Source organism: Podarcis melisellensis (assembly GCF_964234715.1).
Source record: "Podarcis melisellensis genome assembly, chromosome: 1".
In the NCBI taxonomy this organism is placed as follows: domain Eukaryota; kingdom Metazoa; phylum Chordata; class Lepidosauria; order Squamata; family Lacertidae; genus Podarcis; species Podarcis melisellensis.
Window position 1 is genome coordinate 104,422,948 of NC_138528.1, and position 22,555 is coordinate 104,445,502.

General features: G+C 42.8%; 1 protein-coding gene across 4 annotated transcripts in view; it reads right to left on the reverse strand.

Moving 5' to 3' along the window:
* ACVR1C (activin A receptor type 1C) overlaps positions 1–22,555 on the reverse strand; it is a 42,634-nt gene that overhangs the window by 16,769 nt on the left and 3,310 nt on the right. Inside the window, exon 2 of one of the 4 annotated variants that reach the window (XM_081929684.1) lies at positions 13,432–13,665. The exons of 1 other annotated variant lie outside the window; for it this stretch is intronic. In XM_081929684.1, coding sequence (XP_081785810.1) covers positions 13,432–13,665 — 234 coding nt within the window. Of the gene's footprint in view, positions 1–6,544; positions 6,674–8,232; positions 8,258–13,431; positions 13,666–22,555 lie in introns of those variants that run through there. 2 more of the 4 variants (XM_081929683.1, XM_081929681.1) reach the window with 2 other exon arrangements.

Genomic DNA, 22,555 nt, shown 5'->3' on the forward strand with positions numbered 1-22,555 from the left:
CAGATGGGTGTCATGCTGGCATGATCATGCCACATGGGTCAGTGGACACATAGTATGTGTCAACCCGATGTGCCGTGCATGGAATGCTTACCTGGAAAAGCACAATGTATTTAGAGCTTTGTAAACCAAAATGTAACACTTTTTTAGCCTGGTTTGGATCATTAGGAAAAAAATTGAAAATAAGAACGGCCAATATTATAGGTTGCAGCCACACGTGGAATACAGTCTACAGTTCTGTTCACCTCACCTCAAAAAGGATATTCAGAAAAAAGACCCTGGGGTTGAGGCAACTCCATTTTCAGATAGGTTGTGTGGAATCATAGAGTCATGGAATTGGGAGGGGCCGCAAGAGTCATTTAGTCCAATTCCCTGCAATGCAGGAATCTTTTGCCCAATGTGGGGCTCAAACCCACGACCCTGAAGTTAAGAGTGTCATGCTTTACCAGCTGAGCTATCCCAGGAAGGCTTTTGTAGAAAGAGGCAAATAAGGGATGATACAATACGGGTGTATAAAACAATGCTTGGTTTGGGGAAAGTGGATCGAAAAATGTTGTTTTTTTCTCCCTCTCTCATATCGCTAGAACTTGGGGACATCCAATGACACTGAATGGTGGGAGATTAAGAACTGACTTATTGGTCTCTAAGGTGCTACTGGAAGGAATTTATTATTATTATTATTATTATTATTATTATTATTATTATTATTATTGACAAAAGGAAGCAATTCCTCACGCACTGCATAGCTTTTTTTAAATGCATTTTTATTAAAGATTTTCTTGGTTTACAAAGGTATGTGCAATGTCTCTCTCTCGTTTGTTTTTTCCCCCATGCACTGCATAGCTAAACGATGGGATTCGCTTGCACAAGAGCCAGAAATGGCCACCGATTTGGCCATCTTTTAAAGAGAATTAGGTAAATCCATGGACTATAAGGCTATCAGTGCTTACGGGTCATGGAAGGTATATTACTCTCCCTACGCCAGTTCCAGAGGCTATGTAACTCTGAAGACCAGTTGCTAGGGAGTTGCTAGGGAGTGTCAAAGAGTGCTGTTGTGCTCATACCCTGCTTACAGGCTAGCCTGGTCTAACTTGAAGGGCTCTGATGTTCTTACTGTGGGAAGCATATTGTTGAACAACTGCTAAACAAAATGGGTCTGCAGTTTGATCCATCAGTGGTGGTATTCATCCATAACTGTGTCTATAGTATCCTCAAATATTGCATCAGTGGAGATTACATTTTCACCATGTTAGAAATAATAGCCTTTGCTGCTTCCTTATAGCCCAGGATGTTTACTTGGAAGGAAGGGCCACTTATTTTAATCGAACTTACTTCTGAGTAAACTTGCTTAGGATTTCAGACACCAGTCCCCTGAGAATTTGATCAAGAGATAATGCCTCTGTCTGGAGGTGGGTGGGGCGGAAGAAATCCTGGGAAACAGAACGTTCTGTCTATTACACAGAAAATTTATTTTTAACACTACATTGTGATACTCAATGACAGGTCATCAGAGGCAACAAAAGTCTGATGAGGATAAACTCATGAACTATGCTGGAAATACAATAAAAAAAAGTTAACAGCTCAATAAAGCCAAACTGTGGAATGATCAAAGTCTGGCCAAAACTAAAGGAAAAATTGCACCATCACCATGTTTACAGCTTATGAATTAGGATACATAAAATCTCCTGGTGACTAACTGAGGCCACTAATGGACAACGGTAAACAAAACAGGTCTTCCAGCTCTTATTTAAATACCTACCCAGTTATTTAGGGTTCAAAAACAGAAGCTGTTTATAAATTAACTTGCAACCAGATAAGTGATCCAATATCTGCCTGATGGATTTGAAGTACTGGATGAATCACTGACCATGTTCTGCTAATGAAGACCACTTTTAAGCAATGGAATAGGAAATTTGGTTGCTAAGCAGTTGAAAACAGCCCTTTGAAGGGCAAGGTAAATTAAAAGCAACCAATATATGACATAAAGCAATAGCAATCCAATTTCAATTACTAGCAGAAAAACATATTAGTACACAATAGTGGTTTTAACATGCGCATGTTAAAGCAGACCCCTGGCTTGAAGCACTAACTCAAAAAGTTTAAGTGAATTTACAAGGTAAGCCTATGCCTGTTTACACAGAAATATCTCAGTGAGACTTGCTCCCTAGCAAGTATGTTTAGGGTTGCAGCTGCAGAAGGATATTCTGAAGTTTTACTACAAACCCATTTCTTCACCAAAGCCTGAGATAGCACTTGGAGGCCCTACTGGAGGATTTTAAGGTTTGGGTAAGTATATGTGGGAGAAGATCTTTCAGGTTACCTGGTCCAAGCCTTTTAAGGTTTTAAAGGATAAAAATACTACTTGGCCAACTGCAGCTCTGCAGCTCAGCTGACAAAAACATAGGTGTAATGTGGTTAAACTGCCCAGTACCAGTTTTGCTCTTTGGAGATTAATGCAGTTTCATGACTGTTTTTAAAGGCAGCCCCATGTACAACACACTGCATTAGTCTAAACAGGAAGTGAGGAAAGCATGGGTAATTGTGGCCAAGCTATTCTCACCCAGGTAAGGTTGCAGCTGGCATATTAGACAAAGCTGACAAAAGTTCCTCATTCAGTTACTTACCTGCCTTCATCTAAAGGTCCCAGGGCAATTTACAACAGAAGACCATATACAGTTATAAAAACAGATAAAGCCGTTACAATGATAAAATAAGCAAGCCCATTCCATATGGAATAGTAGAGTGGAAATCCAGTAAAAGAGGTGGGGCCCATGAAACAGAAAATCATAATGGTCAAAGACCAGGATAAAGAGGTCCACTTTTAGCATATGGCAATTGCTACGCAGTGAAGATGTTAGCCGCACACCTGTGGGGAGGGAGCCTGGCAGTTTAAGGGCTGCCACAAAATGCCCTCTCCTGAGTCACCAGTCTGATGAGCGAGCAATAAAGCATCATCCACATACTGCCAATGCCTCGGACAAATCTCTGGTTGAGCTATCCCAGTTGCTTCATGTAGATGTTAAAACAGCATGGGAGAAATAACAGAACCCAGCAGAATTCAAAAGCATGACAGTCAAGGGTCGAGCAGTAATCTCCCAGTGCCATCTTTTGGAAACAGTCATTCAGACAGGAATGGAACTGCTGCCAGGCAATGCCTTCCACACCTAACCTATTCAGAAGGATTTCATGGCTGGTGGTGTCAAAAGCCATTGAGAAGTCCAGGAGAATCAACAAGGCAGCACTTCCTTACGCCAAGTCAGACAGTTGTCTCATCTAGCTCCTTACTGAAGCTCACTAAATGTGGCTCCCCAGGTTTCAGACAGGGGCCATTGTCAGCACTACCTGGAGATGTCAGGGGTTGAACCAGGAACCTTCTGCATGCAAGGCAAATGCTCTACCACTGAGCTATCTATGGACCTTCCCTAACAGGTTCCCTGCCCCTGGTTCAAAGAGCATCATTCTGTAGGGTATTGCTTGCAACATCATACAGGAGAGGAAGGAAGATGAAGGGACTACTGGGAGTAATGGGGAGATTTTCCACTAATGCACATTTAAAAGGGGTTGGGCTTTTAAAGAGACACAGAGCTTCTAACATCAAGAAGAAGAAGAGGAGGAGTTTGGATTTAATATCCCTCTTTTCACTCCCTTTAAGGAGTCTCAAAGCGGCTAACATTCTCCTTTCCCTTCCTCCCCCACAACAGACACTCTGTGAGGTGAGTGGGGCTGAGAGACTTCAAAGAAGTGTGACTAGCCCAAGGTCACCCAGCAGCTGCATGTGGAGGAGCGGAGACGCGAACCCGGTTCCCCAGATTACGAGACTACCGCTCTTAACCACTACACCACACTGGCTATGCATGCTTACTTGGAATGTTTACGAAGTCATAAAGAGCAAAGGAAGCTCCCTTGTACCGAATCAGTCTGCTTTGCTGAGCTAAATTGACCTATGGTCCTTCCAGGTGGCTCAACCCAAGGCAACCATGGACAGAAGCTGAATGTTCCCAGCTTCATGTATGTGGTATCCTGATACTCAATAAGCAAGTTTGGAGCAAATATTTGGTGATGCTACCAGTCTGGGTAATTAAATATTACTTTTATGAAATACTGGCCTGGTTCAGCATACAAAGCAGGTTCCAAGGCTCTCATCAGTGCACAACACACTTGCCTGTTTTTCATGTTCATCAAAACAGAACTTTCAGAGGTGTTGCCTGTGCTTGAGCAAAGGCCACAGCATATCTGAAGTTTATCAGAAGAGGGCTCTTTGCTTAGCTTTAGTAACACGTACACACAATCCCTGCCGCTGCAAAACAGTTGACCAGGCAAACTACACGGTTATGGAGCAATTTGAGAGTTGCTCCTGAGCAAACATTCATAAACTAGTTTCACAGGTATCCAAAGGATTTTGAATCCCAGCATTTTCCTCACCGGACAATGGCTGCATACAGACAGAAAGACAAATCACGCTTTGGCATTACATCTGAACACGAGTTAGGTTACAAAACATGGTTTGTGAGGAGGTGGGTAAACCAGGGTGTGACTTATAAACCATGGGGTTGGACTCGTGTTTTCTGAACTGAACTAATGGAACCTTGTCAATCTGGATCTGGATGAACAGGCTTGTCTGTGACAGGCCCCTCTGTTAACCCTAATCAGAAATGGGGGGTGGTGATGTACGTGGGCTTTAAGGCAAATATTTTAAATAACAAATAAATAAACGGGACCCAGTTTTAATTTAATGTGACCACTTCTCAAGGCATTATCTTCATTGTAACATACTGAATTAACAGTTATTCTTTCTGCCTAATTAACCTTGGGAATGACAGCTGCATCCAGAAGTGGATGTAAGGATTTTAATATACAGTGGTACCTTGGGTTACATACGCTTCAGGTTACAGACTCCGCTAACCCAGAAATATTACCTCGGGATAAGAACTTTGCTTCAGGATGAGAACAGAAATTGTGCAGCGGCAGCAGGAGGCCCCATTAGCTAAAGTGGTGCTTCAGGTTAAGAACAGTTTCAGGTTAAGAACGGAACTCCAGAACGAATTAAGTTCTTAACCGGAGATACCACTGTAATTCTCCAAACCACTGCTAAAAAATAAAAAAATCATGAATTACTGTTGCCAGGATCCAGTGTTAATTTCTGGCTTCCCCATAATTATGTATTTGAGCCAATGAACTTATTTTGTACCACACTAGATGCTTAAGTCTCAGCCCCATCCAAATTCAAAGATTCACAACCTGTGCTAACTTTACAGGCATCTGTGTGGCTATTGCATGCGGCCAACTTTGGTGCCGGGTGTCTTGAGCTACAGAGGACGGAATCCTCTGCCAGAATCTCTGAGATGCTGGAATTCATAACAGCAACTCAAGGGCATGGTGAACTGTGCTATAGGAACTGGCCTCCGCCCAATCTTTTAGCCTCTTACATTATTTCAACTGCTCCAAGAAGACAGCAGATCTAGCTCTCTAGGTCTCCACAGCTTCGCTCTCTGCTAAGATAGCGAGCAACAAATCAGGCTGCCCATTCTTTACTAAGATCAAACCAATTTAAAACAGATTAGTGCTATAAACCCCCTTCATGGATCACTGCCTTGCCGTGGCGAAGGGGCTTGAATAACTCAGAGAAGCTATGAACTATGCCGAGCAGGGCACACAAGATGAACAGGTCATAGTGGAGAGTTTGGACCAAACACGATCCACCTGGAGGAGGAACCGGCAAGCCACTCCAGTATCCCTGCCAAGAAAACTCCATGGACAAAGACAACAGGCATACAAAAGTTATGACGCTGGAAGATGAGCCCCTCAGGTCGGAAGGCGTACAACATGCTACTGGGGAAGAGCAGAGGACAAGTACAAGTAGATTCAGAGCTGATGAAGCGGCTGGGCTAAAGCCAAAAGGACGCTCAGTTGCGGATATGCCTGGAAGCGAAAGGAAAGGCCAATGCTGTAAAGAAAAATATTGCATAGGAACCAAAGACAGAAGTGCCTGGCGTGCTTTGGTCCATGGGGTCACGAAGAGTCGGACATGACTAAACAAAAACAAAAAAGTGCTATAAACCAGAGAGGCGGCAAACAGTTTGCTACACATGTGATTATTCTAATCTGATTGGTAGAATCCCGTTTACTTGTATCGGGAAGATGTTCTATTAGCACAAACATGGCATAAAGAAAGTGCAGCTTCTAATACAAAACTGCAGACCGCAAAATAAATGTATATATAAAAAGATGATCTTGCCTAGGAATGGACATTTCTAGTTATGTGTTATGTGTTTGTTATGTGTTAATCTGCACCAACATTTTTATTTCGTTTTCTTTCAAAACACCTCTTTCTAAATGCATGCTGGCCCCAAATACACATTATTACATGCCTTATGGAATTTACTTTTTTATTATTTAGCCAAAAATTGCATCACAAAATCTGAAGACGTGTGAACTCTGAGGGACGAGTGAGTTCTGAACTCCACGTTAAATTGGGAGGTGTGGATCAAGTCAGAACAGTTCATATCAGAGTTTGCAGAGAATGAATTCCTCAAGCACCTCTACCTACCTTTGAGTTCAATACTGCAATATACATGCTCCTCACATGACAGTGTTACTGTTTTATGCCACATAGCTTCAAAATCAGAACACCACAGGAAAAAACCTTTATGCAGATTGAGCCAACGATCTTCCATGTGCATTTTGCTTCCTTTATGAGTAACAGAAGTATAACCTCAGCAGCATTATAATCCTGCTGTAGTATCACCAATTTCCAGGAAAGACTAATCTAATATAACAAAGCAACCTGATGCCCTTCGGCTGTTTTGAACTGTAACACCCATCAGTCAGTGTTAAAAAATCATATATATAATCTAATCACCAAATGTCACCTTAAACCTGGGTTATGGTCACCACAACAGAATGTCTAGGTGCCATTTTTTCCATTGATGGTGGTGATGGTGGTGGTTGTTATTCACTTTATTTCTATACGTACTACTTTATATTTTAAAGAACAAATCTCAAAGCGGTTTACAAAACATTAAAACATCAAAATAAAACAATCCAGAATAAAACAAATTCACACTTCAAGGAAAATATTTCAGATCCTTCTCGAAGTGACATTTTGCTTTCCCCAGTCACCAACCAGGGATCCAGAGATCTCCACGTGGTCACAACTGGACCACAATTTTGAACACTGATCAGTCCCAGCTATGACTAGTGGGAGTTGTTGTCCAAAACATCTTAAAGGCACCAGGTTGGTTAAGGCAGTAGGACTCACTTCATTTCATCAAGCATATTTAGATGGAGGAAGACAGAAGGTAGGCTTGCACTCAGCTCTTCCCCATCTCTTTCTGTGTCTCTCTCAGTAAAGGAAGATGCCTTATACCAGCGGTTCTCAACCTGTGAGTCCCCAGATGTTGTTGGACTACAACTCCCATCATCCCTGAGCTCTGGCCTTGGTAGCTAGGGGAGATGGGAGTTGTAGTCCAACAACATCTGGGGACCCACAGGTTGAGAAAGGCTGCCTTATACTATGTCAGACCCCTGGCCCATCCAGTCCAATATTATTTGGATGGCTGCAGCTTTCAAAGGAATAAGTCTTTCTTCTTAGCCTGCTACTTTGTTTGTTTTAGCTGGAGAAGCCAGGGATTGATTATTGGGTTCTAACCAGTCAAAGCACGCACACACTGCCGCTGTGCAATGGCCCCTCCGTGCTTTAAGAAGCATCAAAAGGAAAGGTTAGCATCATCAGCATCTCCAGTCTCCCACACTGACCAGGTAAATCCTCCACAATGCAAAGAAAGCTTAAAGCAGATCCTTTATGGAACAGCACAGCAGGCAAATGGCTTTGGTGAAAACTGCTTGCTTGCAAGCAAATAGCGCCAGTCACACAAAACTATTATCAGGTTTTATCTCCAAAGGCAAGGAAAAACACACACTTCACAGTTTTCTATCAGCTTAAAACATAGCATAGCTTAAAAACCCAACATCACCCCATCACACAAAAAGGCTCTCAAATGGAATCACCTCGTCTCAACTGTGAATGTTGGTTTCATTGGAAACATTTCCTCTCCTTACTGATGTTATGAATTCAGCCTCTCGAAAAATCTCTTACAGCTGCTGTGCAGCATTGCTTTATATTAATGCTATTTTCTAGAGCCTGGTGGCATAGGAACATTAACTATCCTGTGGGTCTTTCCTCAGAAGCAAACCCCATTGAGCTTAATGGGACTTACTGTTAAGATAATCCTATACCTGATTCCATTGAGTTCAGCAGGGCTGACTTCCGTGTAGACTGTGAGAGGAGAGAGAGAGAAAGATCCCTTTCTGGATCTTAATACCTTAACATAGCTTGTAGATAACATACTGAAGCCACAGAGAGCTATTTATTCTGCAACATATATAGAAGTAAAAGAAGCAGACTACACTTTGTGCTAACAGTTTGCCTTGACAGACCACCATAAGAGACGGGAGAACTGTAATGAACAACACTGAAAGGTGTTGAGCCGCCACACATTATTTAGGCATATAAATACATCTGTTTTTGATGTAATCTGTTCCAATACATCTATTTTTAGTGCAGTTTTCAATCTCCCTTCTTCACATTTTTTCATACCTTTTCGGGCTGCTGGGGTGCTTTATTTTATTTTTATCAGATTTTTTTTTAAAAAAATTGTTATTATCATCCTAGCAGAAGCGTGCAAGCAGCAGAACACCAGAGGTAATGGGGCAGCTCATCGGCCAGGAGTTCCCAATTGGTCTTGCTAATTCAGCGATTTATCCCAAAATGGTTTATTCTTAATAGGAAGCTGGAGTCACATGCCCCCACTCTTAAAACACATTTAGTTCTCCTGGTTCCAATTGCACTTACTTCCAGAATTGCATACCAGTTCAGGTTGGGATATGCCCCCATCACCTGCTGGAGGACCTGCATGATTATGGGAGTTGTAGTCCAGGATGAAGGGAACTGTATTGCAGCAACATCTCAAGGGCACCACATTGACTATCCTTGACTTAGGGGTGAGCAGCATCTATATGCTCTGTAATATATAAGTGTTACTACCTATCTCTCTAAAAAGTGGTCTAAAAAGGCTCTAAAAAGTCTTGGCTTCGGAAACCACTTATTTCACAGCTCAACATAACACAGGGGTCAAATGTCAGAGTGGAAGCATCAGAAGCTAATAATTAAGGCTGCCCCCCCACCCCCGGTCGATGAACATGAAATATTCATATGCAATATTCAGTGCTGTTTTTCTAGAAAAAGAGGTGCCGGAACCCTCCATGAACGCCTCCCTTGTTCTCTTATAATGGCAATAGTGCCCACCTGAGAGGTGCCGGAACTGAGTTCCGGCTGAACAAAAGACCTGGCGAGAGTCAGCATTGGTCATACTAAGGGTTGCATCCACTGAATTCACACCCAGAGTGTGACTTAATCGTACTTCACTCACAGTGGAGAATAACCATTACCACACACCTTGGGGCTTGGACACTGAACCATGGCTGATGCATCACCCTTCATTTTTGGTCAGTTAAATTAAATAAAATATGGTGTGATCATAGCTGATCCAGAAGCTGAACTTGGAACCCATTTAAGCTGAACCCATGTTTAAGGACAGATGTCCTATATTCCGTGGTAACTAATATCACAACAGAAGTACTCTGTAATACATGCACACAAACACACCCATACTCTATGTCCCATATACTGTATTTTTCGCTCTACAGGACGCACTTTTTCCCCTCCAAAAACTAAGGGGAAATGTGTGTGCATCCTATGGAGAGAATGCAGGCTCCGTGGCTTCAGCGATAGCAACATGAAGCCTCTGAAGCGCAGCGGGAGCGTTCCCTCCGCGCTCCGGAGGTTTTGTGTTGCTTTTGCTGAAGCCTGGAGAGTGAGAGGGGTCGGTGCACACCGACCCCTCTCGCTCTCCAGGCTTCAGGGATAGCCGCCTGAAGCCTTCAAAGAGCAGCGTGAGTTCCCGCTGCGCTCCACAGGCTTTGGGTTCCTTTTGCTGAAGCCGTGAGAGCCAGACTCTCCTGGCTTCAGAAGAGAGGGAGAGCTGCTCAGCGCCCCTTCAGCCAAGCGGGAGAAGAAATGGAAGGGGCTCCGTTTCTCCTGCTGCTTCGCTGAAGGGGTGCTGAGCAGGGAGGGGGAGAATTTTTTTTTCTTTTTCTCCCCCTCTAAAACAAGGTGCATCCTATGGTCCGGTGTGTGCTATAGAGCGAAAAATATGGTATTTGAATTGTTCATCAGTTTCATGTTGCTAGTCTCCCCCTGCTGGTTGGAATGTGAAACGTCAGGCTGAATGGCAGGCTAACCAACTCCGCCTTTTTTTCCCCTGAGGCAGCCATGGCCCAGAGGGTTGCCCCACACTCCAGCGTCTCAGTCATAATCTCATGGCCACAATGAAGTCCAGCCACCCAAAGGCAGGGCAGCCCTCCGATTTCTATGCATCTTAATTCACCCTAGCATGAGGCAACACAAGATTCTACACAGAATTCCAGGCAGACCACAAACCACCTTGTTACTACCAAAAGGAAAAAGGAAACCCTCTCCTGTGACAAAGCAACAGTTAAAGCTGAAGCAAGAAATCAAAAAATAATTAAACATTAACAGCAAAATAAACACAGTATGAAAATGAAACACCCAGAGATGTCCTATCAAATGTGCCTCTGCACAATTGCACTTCAAAGCTGCACTCAGCAACGGTTCTTTGGAAGCCATTCGCGTTTTGGAGCAAGGAGCACTTCTTCATATAAAATCCCTCTGTGCTCAAGGCAGTAGGCAGAGAGCAATCATAACCCCCACCCCAATTTGCAAAGGGGGTAGGATTCGGCAGAGACCACAGAACTGTAGAGTTGGAAGGGACCACGAGGCGAATCTCGTCCAACTCCCTGCAGTGCAGGAATCTTTTGCCAAAGTGGGACTCGATCCTGAGATTAAGAGTCTCATGCTGTACTGACAGAGCTATCCTAGCCAGCACACGACTCCAAAGGTCCCCACACTCAAAGCGGAAGTCAACCTCTGCATTTGTGTGTGTGTGTGTGTGTGTGTGTATTCCTTGTGTTTACTGAGATTTTATATTAACTGTATGCTGCTTAGGTGTTTTAGAGGAGTCAGCAGTATATGATTACTTTTATAGATATTTATTTTATAAATAAATAAAAAACACCTACTGTTGCATTAGCAGTGGCAGAACCCTAGTGCTTTATTTTTATGACTATGAATCAGGCTTTCCAAAGTTGGAGGCAGCCTCCTCCAGTTGTTGCTAGATTATGACTCCCATCATCCCTGACCGTTGGGCCACATTGGCTTGGGCTGACGGGAGGTAGAAATCAACCACACCTGTAAGGCGCCACCTTGGGGAAGGTTGATGTAAATGCTAGTACAGTGGTACCTCTGGTTACGTACTTAATTCGTTCCGGAGGTCCGTTCTTAACCTGAAACTGTTCTTAACCTGAAGCACCACTTTAGCTAATGGGGCCTCCGCTGCTGCCGCACCACCGGAGCACGATTTCTGTTCTCATCCTGAAGCAAAGTTCTTAACCCGAGGTACTATTTCTGGGTTAGCGGAGTCTGTAACCTGAAGCGTATGTAACCCGAGGTACCACTGTATTTAAACTTTTTAAAGGTGTACGGTAAGTAACCTGTGAGGGCGTTCTGCAGTTTCCCAATCGGATAATGAGGGGAATGAGCTGAAGCCTGGTGGAAGCAACTCCTTCGTCAGCGTGCCAGGGCAGCTGAAGAGTCGGACAAAACCACAGCCATATGTCTTTTCTCCTGATAGCAGTTCATTGCTGAAGGACAAATTCTTGCATTATAGGATTCTACCTAAACTGGCACAAACCTCGTGTACATCTCAACTGAGGGGTTCTTTTCTCCCTTCTTTATTTGGCGTTCTCAGAAGGCAAGTGTCCCACTTATTTGAAGGAGTGATCACAGAAGCATTGGAGAAGGGACCAAAAGGGTCATCTAGCCCAACTCCCTGCAATGCCATTCATAAGAACCAAAAGTTGGGTCAAGGCAAGGTCAAGGAAAGAGAAAGCTAAGCAACACCAGATACAGGGTCGCAGTTTGAAGGCAGGGTGGGAATGTGAGCCTGATGTACACATAGAACAAAAACCAGAAATACAGCAAACAAAAGGGAAACTCTGCAGCATTTAGAATGATGCTACAGTGGTACCTCGGGTTACATACGCTTCAGGTTACATACTCCGCTAACCCAGAAATAGTGCTTCAGGTTAAGAACTTTGCTTCAGGATGAGAACAGAAATCGTTCTCCGGCGGCGCAGCGGCAGCAGGAGGCCCCATTAGCCAAAGTGCTGCTTCAGGTTAAGAACAGTTTCAGGTTAAGTACGGACGTCCAGAACGAATTAAGTACTTAACCTGAGGTACCACTGTACTTCACATGAAATTCAAAATAGCCTCCAAGGACTATTTAAAATAAACTGTGGGTATAACCACTGCTTTTTTAAAAAAAAAAAAATCTGTTTGTTCCCTCACCACCATAGCAATTTTCCTTTAATACTTCATTCACAATCTTGTTGCCTAAGAGAGAGTCTCTCTCTCTCTCTCTCTCTCACACACACACACACACACACACACACGAATGACTGAAAAAGGTCAAAGTCAAGTTTTAAGTTAAATAATCTTTATAGCTATGGCACTTTATTATAATCATTTATAGAAATGGCTGCTGTGCTACATTAATTCTCTAAAGTGCTACTAAAGTTCACAGATTTGCCTAGAGGGATGTGACTGGGTGGGGGGCACAAAAAACTCACAAGCTCCGTAGAAGTGGGGCTAAAGAGCTAGAATTACTGCAGTACAACTAATCCAGAAAGTGGCAGCTAGACTAGTGACTGGGAGCAGCTGACAGGACCATATAACACCGGTCCTAATGGATCTGCACTGGCTCCCAATATGTTTCTGAGCATAATTCAAAGTGTTGTTGCTGACCTTTAAAGCCCTAAACGGCCTCAGCCCAGTATACCTGAAGAAGCATCTCCACCCACATTGTTCAGTCCACACGCCGAGGGCTCTGGAAGAGGGAATATCACCAGGTGCTACTTTCAAGCTGAAATTCCCTGTTTTGCACAACTATTAAAGGTGTGGGAGCCCTGCTGCCTATGACATCTGGCCACCCTTTTATCAAGGCAAGACCAAAAATCCTGCCTTGAACAATTGACAGGAGTTTCCAGGAAATTTCCAAGAAAAAAAATAAAAAGTTGTACCTCTAATCATTCGTTTGGCAGGTTTCAAATTTGTGCTAACAGATTTTGCGAAATAGTGTTTTAACAAACAAAAAACCCCACAATTTGTTTTTACTCTAACACACTGCTCAACCCTATGCACACTGACTAAGAAGCAAGTCTCACTGGGTTCAATGGGAAGCACTCCCAGCTAAGCATAGGATAGTAGCAGATTTCTTTACCCTAACAAGCATAGCTTACCTGTGGGCAGGTGAATGGTGATGTTGTTGCAGAAATCTGTATAGCAGCATTCTGTCTTCGTTATGTTCTTAGAACTGTGGCAGAAGATTTGTGCTTTCAGTTGTGGTAGGGAGACACACGCCTTTATTACTTCTTGTCTACCGTTTTTTGTTAGCATGACAGAAGCCCAGCATGCGCCCTCAGTTTCACAGGTGAAGTTTGTTTTTTCACACAACTGGCACACGCACGTTAGACCTGAAAAGATAATTAATCATTGGGTGAACACCACCAAGTAAAACCAAGTTTGTGCTGGTTGAGTTGCACATGGAGAGGAGATAAAGGTTTAGTGTTCTAACCAGAAGCATTTTTGTTAGAGATTGTAGGACAAGACCTGCCAAGAAAAACAAGGAATTTATTTATGTATGTTACAACAGCGGCAAGAATCTTGATAGCACAAGGATGGAAGAATGAGGAAATCCCAACGAAAGAACAGTGGCAAGAAAAATTGATGAGCTATGCAGAACTGGCCAAATTGACATACAAACTGCGGGACAAGGACAACTGTGACTTTAAGGAAGAATGGGAGCTTTTCACAAATTATCTAAAAAGACAACAAAATGAACTGGACTCCTTGGCAGGTTTTGAAAAACATACATAAATTTATTTGTTGATACATGATAGATAGATAAGGATATGTACAATTTTATAACTTGCAGAGAATAATATGTGCAGAGAAATCAGAGAGAGGAGCTGAGGGAAGTCCGGGGGGGAGGGATGGAAGGGGGAAAGGGGGGGAACTATGTCTGTGATTATACAGTTTGACAATTTGTTATGTTGAAATTGCTCAATAAAAATATATTTTTTTAAAAGTTTAGTATTCTTTAAAAAATTGAAAAGTTCACAATCTTGATGAAAATCAGTTTTTGAGCTTTACTCAAAATTCTAAATGGTGTATCTTTATTCAAACACTGGCTTACTTCCATTTTAAAACTCTTAAATGTGAACCCCATGCTACTTGCTCTGCGGTCCCAGTATGTGGCATGCATTGAAACACTTTGGGCTGGTTGAATTTAAGACAAACATAGAAGGTTGCATTTAGACAGCACTTTATTCCATTTTTCTGATGTTTCCTTACCTGATCATTTCCATGTTTTGTGTGATCTTTCACATGACGTAAAAGCCATTTCTTAAACACTAGCAGAAATGAGTGGAAGTTTAGTGCTCATTTCCCTGTTATTTGCTTACAGAAATAAATATGTATTTGCAACTTGGTTATGCCAGAAAATTGCAGGGCTTTTGCACTGTAATGTCCTGTGATGGGACTGAGAGTGGTATTCTGGTACGTAGTTCTTTCTCACCATTTAGTGTGACATGGCAGTGTAACGATAAAAAAGCCACAGTCCTGTAATGCAACAGGTAATGTTGTGTAAAAGGAGCATTAGAACCTGTGATGGAAGCACTAGCATTGTAATCAGGAAAACTATTGCAACCACACTGAGAGCCAGTGTGGTGTAGTGGTTAAGAGCAGTAGTCTCGTAATCTGGGGAACCGGGTTCGCTTCCCTGCTCCTCCACATGCAGCTGCTGGGTGACCTTGGGCTAGTCACACTTCTCTGAAGTCTCTCAGCCCCACTCACCTCACAGAGTGTTTGTTGTGGGGGAGGAAGGGAAAGGAGAATGTTAGCCACTTTGAGACTCCTTAAAGGGAGTGAAAGGCGGGATATCAAATCCAAACTACTACTCCTCTTCTTCTTCTTCTTCTTCTTCTTCTTCTTCTTCTTCTTCTTCTTCTTCTTCTTCTTCTTCTTCTTCTCCACGTCACAATGCACTCCAAGTTCATTGATTGCTTTACCATGGTTGTGCAGTCAGTTGCAGACTAAAGGATCATGCACTCCCACCCCTTCCTTTCTGGGGCACAAACTCTCCCAGACAGGCCTAACATAGTTAACCACTGAATCAGCAGTAATGTTCCCCATAGTTCGGGGAAAGTACCCACTTAATCACAGACTTTAAAACCAGCCTAGTTTTTGTGCCTGTGGTTTTTTCCATGCATGAACTGTGTGCACTACGTTGTTTGCTGAGCCCTGACTTTTGAATTTAGACTCCACAGGAGTATTAGTAACTAAGCAGATTTATTGACAAACTCTACACAGCTCCCCAGAAGGGTTCTTAACACAGCCCCATTGCAGCAGGATTTTTCCAAGCAAGTTGGGAGAGGGATATCTGCGTTGCCCTTTAGGGAACAGTGTAAAGCCAGTTCACTGTATTCCAGGGATGGGCAACCTCTGGCTTTCCAGATGTTGCTGGCCTCTCACCATCACTTGATCATTGGTCGTGTGGGCTGAAGCTGACGGGAGCTGGAGTCCAACAACATCTGAAGGGGCAGAAGCTGCATCAGAGTACAATGCATGAATGTTATTAAGCAGCTGCAGACTATCATACATGGCTGGTGGGTTGCATTCCTCATGGTGGGTCAGATTGTACAGTCCTAGTCTAAAGCTGTGAGGAGGGTTGGCTTTCTTCAAAGCAGTTCAGACAGTGTCCCTTTAAAAAAGGAAAGGAAAACCTATACCCGCATCATCCCAATACTATATTATTTTGCTTTCAGGCATCACTAAATTGACCCTACAAAGAGATGCTCTGTGCCAGCTTTACATCATGGGAAAGATATGCCTGGCTCATAAACTGAGGGTAACAGTACATTCCAGTGTAAGAAGGCAATCCTGTTTTTATTATTTATTATTATTATTATTATTATTATTATTATTATTCTGTGATTCCTCACAAATAATTGCCCTCAGCCTCTCTAATTTACTGAATGGTCCCTACCCAGACAATCATAACATCAGTGCCAACAAACCTCATGGTGCAAAATGTTTTTCAGCATCTGTACCAAATACTTTATTCTTAGAATTAGAGTATTTTTGCATTATGCATCAAGCCAATACTTGAGTTATGATGCAGAACAGGCCTTTTAAATCTTGTTAAATACAAACACAAACACGCTTGCTTGATGACTGCAGTTACACCTGCTGAGAACTGAATCTGTTTTCCATCAGTACAGTTCTAATAGTCCTTTGGGGAAAGGGTGTGTGTGTGTGTGTGTGTGTGTGTGTGTGTAGCTTGTTTAACTGGGTCCTTTCAAGTTAAATTGAGGTATATTTTCAAAATTGCATTTTGCTCTGTGTGCGCTCTATATTTAAACCAAATCCTGTCTTCCTAAAAGCATATAATTTTCCATAGCCTTTTAAAGTTATTCAGTGTGTTTTAGTGACTATTTGCCACTAAATATTTGCCTGAATGAAACTACCATTCATTTAATTTGTTAGCTGTAATGAACAAATAAAATTACTCAGACCTTTTTGTTGTCAAGGTGAAGACAGAAAAGGAAAATGCTTATTTTGTATGGAACACAAATGCGGGTCTATAACAAGCTGTTGTTATGTGGAGTGCTTAAGGATTCCTGCTAGCCAGCCATGCCCTTTCCCAGGTACTGCATTGTCCCTTCTCTCACCTCAACTCCTGAATTATGCAACCACCCACTGACCACGCTCAGTCATTAGTGGCAAGTTCCTCTCTTCAGAACACCCTTCCCCAAAAAGATGTTTCATACTTCAGCAAACTTTACTGCCCTTCTCTTTCACCCACCCTTCAACCATACATGCTGTAGAAGTGGGAACCCAGGTAAAGGTAAAGGTAAAGGTACCCCTGCCCGTACGGGCCAGTCTTGACAGACTCTGGGGTTGTGCGCCCATCTCACTTAAGAGGCCAGGGGCCAGCGCTGTCCGAAGACACTTCCGGGTCACGTGGCCAGCGTGACATCGCTGCTCTGGCGAGCCAGAGCCGCACACGGAAACGCCGTTTACCTTCCCGCTGGTAAGCGGTCCCTATTTATCTACTTGCACCCGGAGGTGCTTTCGAACTGCTAGGTTGGCAGGCGCTGGGACCGAGCAGTGGGAGCGCACCCCGCCGCAGGGATTCAAACCACCGACCTTTCGAACGGCAAGTCCTAGGTGCTGAAGCTTTAACCCACAGCGCCACCTGCGTCCCTTTCAATCCCAGACAATCTAGCAAATGCATGTAGGGCAGGGCAGGTCCTGCTATCATGTTCCTGTTCTTCCCTATGCACATTCACTAAAACATTCCTGCCCCCATCCCATTTTGGAACATCCGTTTTAAAAGCATTCTGTGGACAAGACCAACTGGGAACAATTGCTGAGATCACTAGGCTGTTTTGGCTTCTTGGAATAAAGAGTTAACTTCACCGACACAGTATTATTATTATTATTGCTGACCTGCACCCGATTCTGACTTCTGACAGGTGAGCACACCTTCCTGTCACCTGTGTGACATGGTTGACAAGACACAAAAGCAATTTGAAAACCAAATTTGGTTGTCAGTCTTGTCCTTTATCCCATTCTCCCATCAGGCTATCCAGCTTTACTTTCATAAGCACCAAGCATACTTTCATTCAAACATTCTTCCATCCCCTTTGTGGAGTGGGGGATAGTGGTGGTTCAAGATGCAAAACTGCTCTGGGGACTGATCAAGGATTGGAAGAAGCTGTGTGTGTTGGCATATGAGTGCCAGTGTGGTGTAGTGGTTAAGAGCGGTAGACTCGTAATCCTTGGAACTGGGTTCTTGTCTCCGCTCCTCCACATGCAGCTGCTGGGTGACCTTGGGCTAGTCACACTTCGTTGAAGTCTCTCAGCCCCACTCACCTCACAAGGTGTTTGTTGTGGGGGAGGAAGGGAAAGGAGAATGTTGGCCGCTTTGAGACTAGTGTAAAAGCGGGATATCAAATCCAAATCCAAACCCTCACACCTAGGTAGAACAGTTTTCAACAGAGCCTATCCGAATGACCATCCACTTTGCAATCCAGCATTATCATTTACACAGATGAGCTGTGTATGCCTCTGCCTGAAAAGGCTAGACTATTACTTATAAAAGTCAGCAATGTGCCTTTTAATCTCCAAACTAAAAATGTGGTCTTAAATAAGAAGACATTTGCTAGTTTTTGCCCAGAAGGTCTACAGATAAGCTTAATGGGTTTTGAAAGGACATCTCATAGTAACTCAGCTCGTATCATATGCTTGTTTGCAGCATTTTTCTATACCATGATTTATTGGTTGGCAAAAGCACTTCTATTTTAGTCTCATCTCTCTCTCCATAAAACAACAATATTTTTCACATGCAAAATGACTCATGCCTATTCCCATATCATTTGCCATTCAACTTATCTTCTCTACTCCAACATATGAGACTGAAATAGCTATTCATATTTTTCTATTCTGGCACCCAAAAGCCAGTTAGATTGCAAAACATTACTGAGCAGGTTACTGTGATCTTCCATTCATTAAACTGATTCTGAAAGCTCCTTGTTTATTATATATTGGGCAGAACAGTGTGTACAAGCCTGATTTCTATGGGGTCCAAACACCTATAGAATAGTGGGTGCATTGTTAGGGTAAGAGTCCGAGGGAACTGTGAGGTTACTTTGGTAAATGAAGTGCATTTAAAGACTCTCGTGGTTTAATAATAACATAAAAAGCCTTATTGCAGATGTAGCTGGATCCTGTTAGGTGCATCCATTGATTGCACATTTGTATCCAAAACTGAAAGAGAAAAACATTTTGCTTTGCTATCCGCATCTGATCTAAAGCAAAGAAAATATATTAACCAGAATTGGGCAGACGTGATTGTAGGCATGTTGAGCCTACCAACTTAAAAGACTGGGCAGGTCAAGTGACACTCTTGCAGTTGTTTTAAACTTCTGCAAGACTTTGGACCTCCAGAGGCATGAGCATATACTGCAAACATTAAAGCAGATGGCTAGCAAAGTGTTCTGGTCTGGAAACAAAGGAGGTGAGACTATGTTAATCTAATCATGTTTATTCTGGCATGTGCCTCATATAGCTTCAAACCCTTGGACTTTTTTATTTTTCTTGCTTTACCAAAGTCAACTCAGGGGTCATATTAAACAGCAATAAATACAGGGCAGTGCTCTGCTTTGCTCTTTCTTCTCTTCAATCTTTCCTAGGCAATTTTACCCACATCGAGACTGTCTCTCAGATATGTGCAGTGCATCAAAGGCCTGCTTTGGCATCAGTGATCTTACTTTCCACATCATCTTTTTTCTTTATATTCTGAATTACACATGGCTGAACATGCAAGGAATCTGAATTTGCCACTGAATTTACCCTCAACAAGGTGTCAAGGCTTTGATGAAGATACGCTACAATATGTGGTAGCTTCAAAACATCTGCATGTCATATTCACAGCTTATATTTTTAAAACATCATAGAAGTACTATCTTTAAAATAAACACCACCCAGTAATGAGTGAAGTCATCCATAGAGGCACACTATTACCAAAAGCAGCATATTCTGGCATCCAATTATGTCCAGGTATGTATACCCTTCTGCACTAACGGGAGGTGATGAGAACACAAAAAGTTGCCAACATAAATGGCAATAAATGGATGGGTGAAAAGAACCGAATTATGCCAGTGCTTCTCCAGCTTCACTGGCTGCCAGTCTGTTTGCAGCACCAATTCAAATTCTGAAGGACCACTTCTTCCCATACAGGCACCTTCCCCATTTACATGCATTCTATTTGCGAGTGACCACACACAGGTCTGGTGCTGGGTACCTGGAAATGGGGAGCACTCGGTCAACCAACCCCACTGTCCCTGCAACTCACATGAGCCAGAAAGGTAGTGGAACTGACACAGCTGACAGGTGGGGAAGCCTCTTCTCCAGGTGTCAGCTGAGCTGGCCAACCAAGCCTCACTGTGCCTCCAGCTCATAAGAAGACCCCCCCCCCGGAGCCCAAAGAGGTCCTTTGGATGGGTCTCCTCCCTAGCCATGAGGACTTTCCAGGGTGCTCCTCATTTACGGGCCCTGGACCGTAACTCCCCCATAAATGGAAAGTCACCTGTATATCCCTATTGCAGTAGTAGCCAACCATCAGAGATGCAGGGTGCTGTATCCAAAATTCCTGGAGAGCACCATGTTGGCTATCACTGATGTACCTGGACCTGGAGGTCATCTTCAGAGGCTTTGCTTCAGGTGCCTCTGCCAAATAAGGTGTGACAGGCAGCTACAGGAGAAAGGGCTTTTTCATTGGTAGTGCCCTGATTTATGGGATGTCCAAGCCAAAACAGCGGCTTGTATATGGGTTTGTTTACAGTCCAGAGAACAGTAAGTTATTAATGAGCTGTGCTACTTACACCAGTTTTATTCCCAGAAATCCCATGGAATTTGTATCTCCTGGTATATACAGTAGTAAATTTGCCATTTATGTGAGGGTTACATTCCAGGGATGGCGCCTAAAGGCGAAATCATGTATAATCAAAACCCATTGGGTTAAATGGCAGGTGGGATTGCCCAAGCTATGTTTCCCAGAGCATTACTCCCTTTCTGCCCCTTGAAAATAAACTTCTTTTTTTGTCACATGCACAAAGCTGAAGCATACAAGTTAAATGCGCGTAAACTGTGGGCTTACTGTAGATTGGTAACATTTGGACTGTATACTTTTATTCTTCTGTCATGATTGCTACATGATAGAAGTGCCATGTTCACTGATGTTGCTCATCACACCATCAAAATAAATACTGAGGTGCCAGTTACAATATTCCCAGTTATTTAAGTGTATAAAATTACAAGACATAAGAACCAAGAATTATTCAAAAAGTAAGTTTGAAGCCCCAGTATTTGCACTCAACAATAAAAGTCAATAGACTCGAATTTTCTCGTACGATGCCTCCATATCATTACAACTTGGACTGAACCCATCCTACTTAATAGCTTTTGACTGGTTATTCCCTTTTAAACCTAATTGACCTAGTTCTTGAATGTATACATTGATTATAATTAAATGCACTAAGCTCCTTAACATCCCTGAAAAAATAATAATGAAGACACATCAGCTACAAGCAGCTGTCAACACTATACAGACAATAGACTGAGGAAAGTGGAGGGAGTATGAATTATATCTTTGATTTGGGGGGGAAAGGAGAAGTTATATATAATGGGAAATATTATGAATGAATAGATGCGAACCCCTGGTCTCTTGGAAGCAAAAAAAGAAAAAAGCTGGGGGGAAACAGACTTGGTATTCCAGTTGAATTATGCAATTAACTATCTGGAGAACACATGCTTGTCACGTACATTTATGCGCAGGCTTGCTTTCTGGACTTTACATGGCACCTCAAATTTTAAAATACAGTGGTACCTCGGGTTAAGTACTTAATTCATTCCGGAGGTCCATTCTTAAACTGAAACTGTTCTTAACCTGAAGCACCACTTTAGCTAATGGGGCCTCCTGCTGCTGCCGCGCTGCCGGAGCACAATTTCTGTTCTCATCTTGAAGCAAAGTTCTTAAGCCGAGGTAATATTTCTGGGTTACCGGAGTGTGTAACCTGAAGCGTATGTAACCCGAGGTACCACTGTAATACAAATTTGAACACACAGAATAAAGCTAAGTGACCATGAGAAAAGGGTATTGTACAACCAGTGCTGATACTTTGAATGCACCTATCTCAGTGTAACCAGGGTCTTCTATAACCAGGGTTGGGGAACCTGTGGCCCTCCACAACTCCCATCATCTCGGGCCACTGGCCATGAGGGCTGATACAAGTTGTAATTTAACAACATCTGGAGGGCCACATGTTCCCTATCTCTGCTCTAACCCCTCACACACATACATACCAAACTGTATTCAAACCCGCATTTTTTTTTTTTACTGGAATTGTGTCTGCCTCAAACGCCTTGCATTAGAAGTTGCACACATCATAATTATTTATAATGGATTTTGCTCTTACTTCTACCACTGTTGGCACGCAAGCATCTACACTGCACAAACACTTTGGGTCATATAAACATTCATGCCGTGCACCACAGTAATTAAACCTAGTACTTATCGTCTCTATACAATACAAGTGTGGAATCTGATATTAGGTTGAAAATATTCAGCATGTTTTGGCTATCAACTTTCGGTGTTCAAAAAAAGGAAAAAGAGGAGATCCACACAGGTGTGAAGATCCAGAGTATGCAACATTTGGTGAAATTGCCAGAAGCTTATTTGCAACATAGCTTTGCAAAATAAGCAGATATTTGCAAATTTTCTGACTTTCCATAATCTAT